Below are 1,198 nucleotides of genomic sequence, written 5' to 3'. Positions count from 1 at the left end.
ACGCTCTTCTTTGCCGGATACAGCAGATTCTGCAGAAACTTTCCTCCTCCCGCTCCTCCTCCTCCTGTTCCCTCCTTCTTATTCCCTTTCTCCTCTCCTATCTTCAGCGTGGAGCAGGTCTGTGGGCGAAACAGTGAAGCCAGGGACCCCCAGGACTGGAGGCCTCCCTCCCCTCCCCCGGCCCCCACACCCCAGTCTCCCTCTCCCTCGGGCCCCATCAGGTCCCACAGACTGGAGGTGGAGGGGGTCTTGGGACGGGCCTGGCCCTGGTTCTGCCCTCGCTCTGCCTGCTGCAGCAGCCTGGGTTTGACCTGAGGAACAGTAGCAGAAACAGTGGGCATTGTTAAGAGAGAGATACTGTAGACAGACAGACAGACAGACACTGTAGATAGATTTATACTGTAGATAGATATATAGATATATAGATAGATAGATAGATAGATACCGTAGGTAGATAGACAGATAAATAAATAGATACATCGAGCGACTGAATGACTGACCTGGGCCACAGTGCGTTGGTATCTCTCAAGGGTCTGAGACCACAGGTCCAGGAGAGCTCCACCACCCAGCTCCAAGGCTAAGGCACGGGCGTCCTGAAAACGAGATGGCGGAATGGGAGGGAGGGAGGAGAGGGGGGTGGAGGGGGAGGGTGAGGTGGAGGAGATGACGTCGCACCACTGGTTGGCCTGGAGGGGTGGAGAGAGGTAGAGAAAGGTCGGGAGAGGAGAGACGGGGAGGGTATAAAAAAAGAAACAAGGGTTAGTTGACAGTGTCATAACCGTGTTTGTTGCTGTTACTGTATGCTTGTTTGAATTGTGGTTATTTCAGTATGTGTGTGTGTGTGTCATGTGTGCCGTGACAGCGTGTCATGCTTGTGTCTGTGTCTACAGTAGGCGTCATGTACGTGTGTGTACTGTATAATGTATGTATGTACATGTCACAGAAGGTTGGTGGCACCTTAATTGGGGAGAACGGGCTCATGGTAATAACTGGAGCGGAATCAGTGGAATGGTATCAAATACCTCAAACACATGGTTTCCAGGTGTTTGATGCCATTCCATTTGCTCCGTTCTGGCCAGTATTATGTGTGTTTACCCCAGTCAGTATGGACAGTAGTCTCTGTGTGTTTACCCCGGTCAGTGTGGACAGTAGTCTCTGTGTGTTTACCTTGGTCAGTGTGGACAGTAGTCTCTGTGTG

The 1,198-nt window shown here is 51.8% G+C and overlaps 1 protein-coding gene across 1 annotated transcript in view; it reads right to left on the bottom strand.

Annotated features, from left to right (window-relative positions):
- arhgef40 (Rho guanine nucleotide exchange factor (GEF) 40) overlaps positions 1–1,198 on the bottom strand; it is a 41,933-nt gene that overhangs the window by 8,205 nt on the left and 32,530 nt on the right. The window contains exons 16-18 of the mRNA XM_024136064.2: positions 1,132–1,191; positions 501–686; positions 3–311 (exon numbers count right to left, since the gene is read on the bottom strand). Of these exons, the coding sequence (XP_023991832.2) occupies positions 3–311; positions 501–686; positions 1,132–1,191 (555 nt within the window). The remainder of the gene's footprint in view (positions 1–2; positions 312–500; positions 687–1,131; positions 1,192–1,198) is intronic.

This window comes from Salvelinus sp. IW2-2015, unplaced genomic scaffold (assembly GCF_002910315.2).
Source record: "Salvelinus sp. IW2-2015 unplaced genomic scaffold, ASM291031v2 Un_scaffold775, whole genome shotgun sequence".
Lineage (NCBI taxonomy): Eukaryota > Metazoa > Chordata > Actinopteri > Salmoniformes > Salmonidae > Salvelinus > Salvelinus sp. IW2-2015.
Note: the sequence above shows the minus strand (reverse complement) of the source record. Positions and strands in the feature narration are given on the sequence as shown.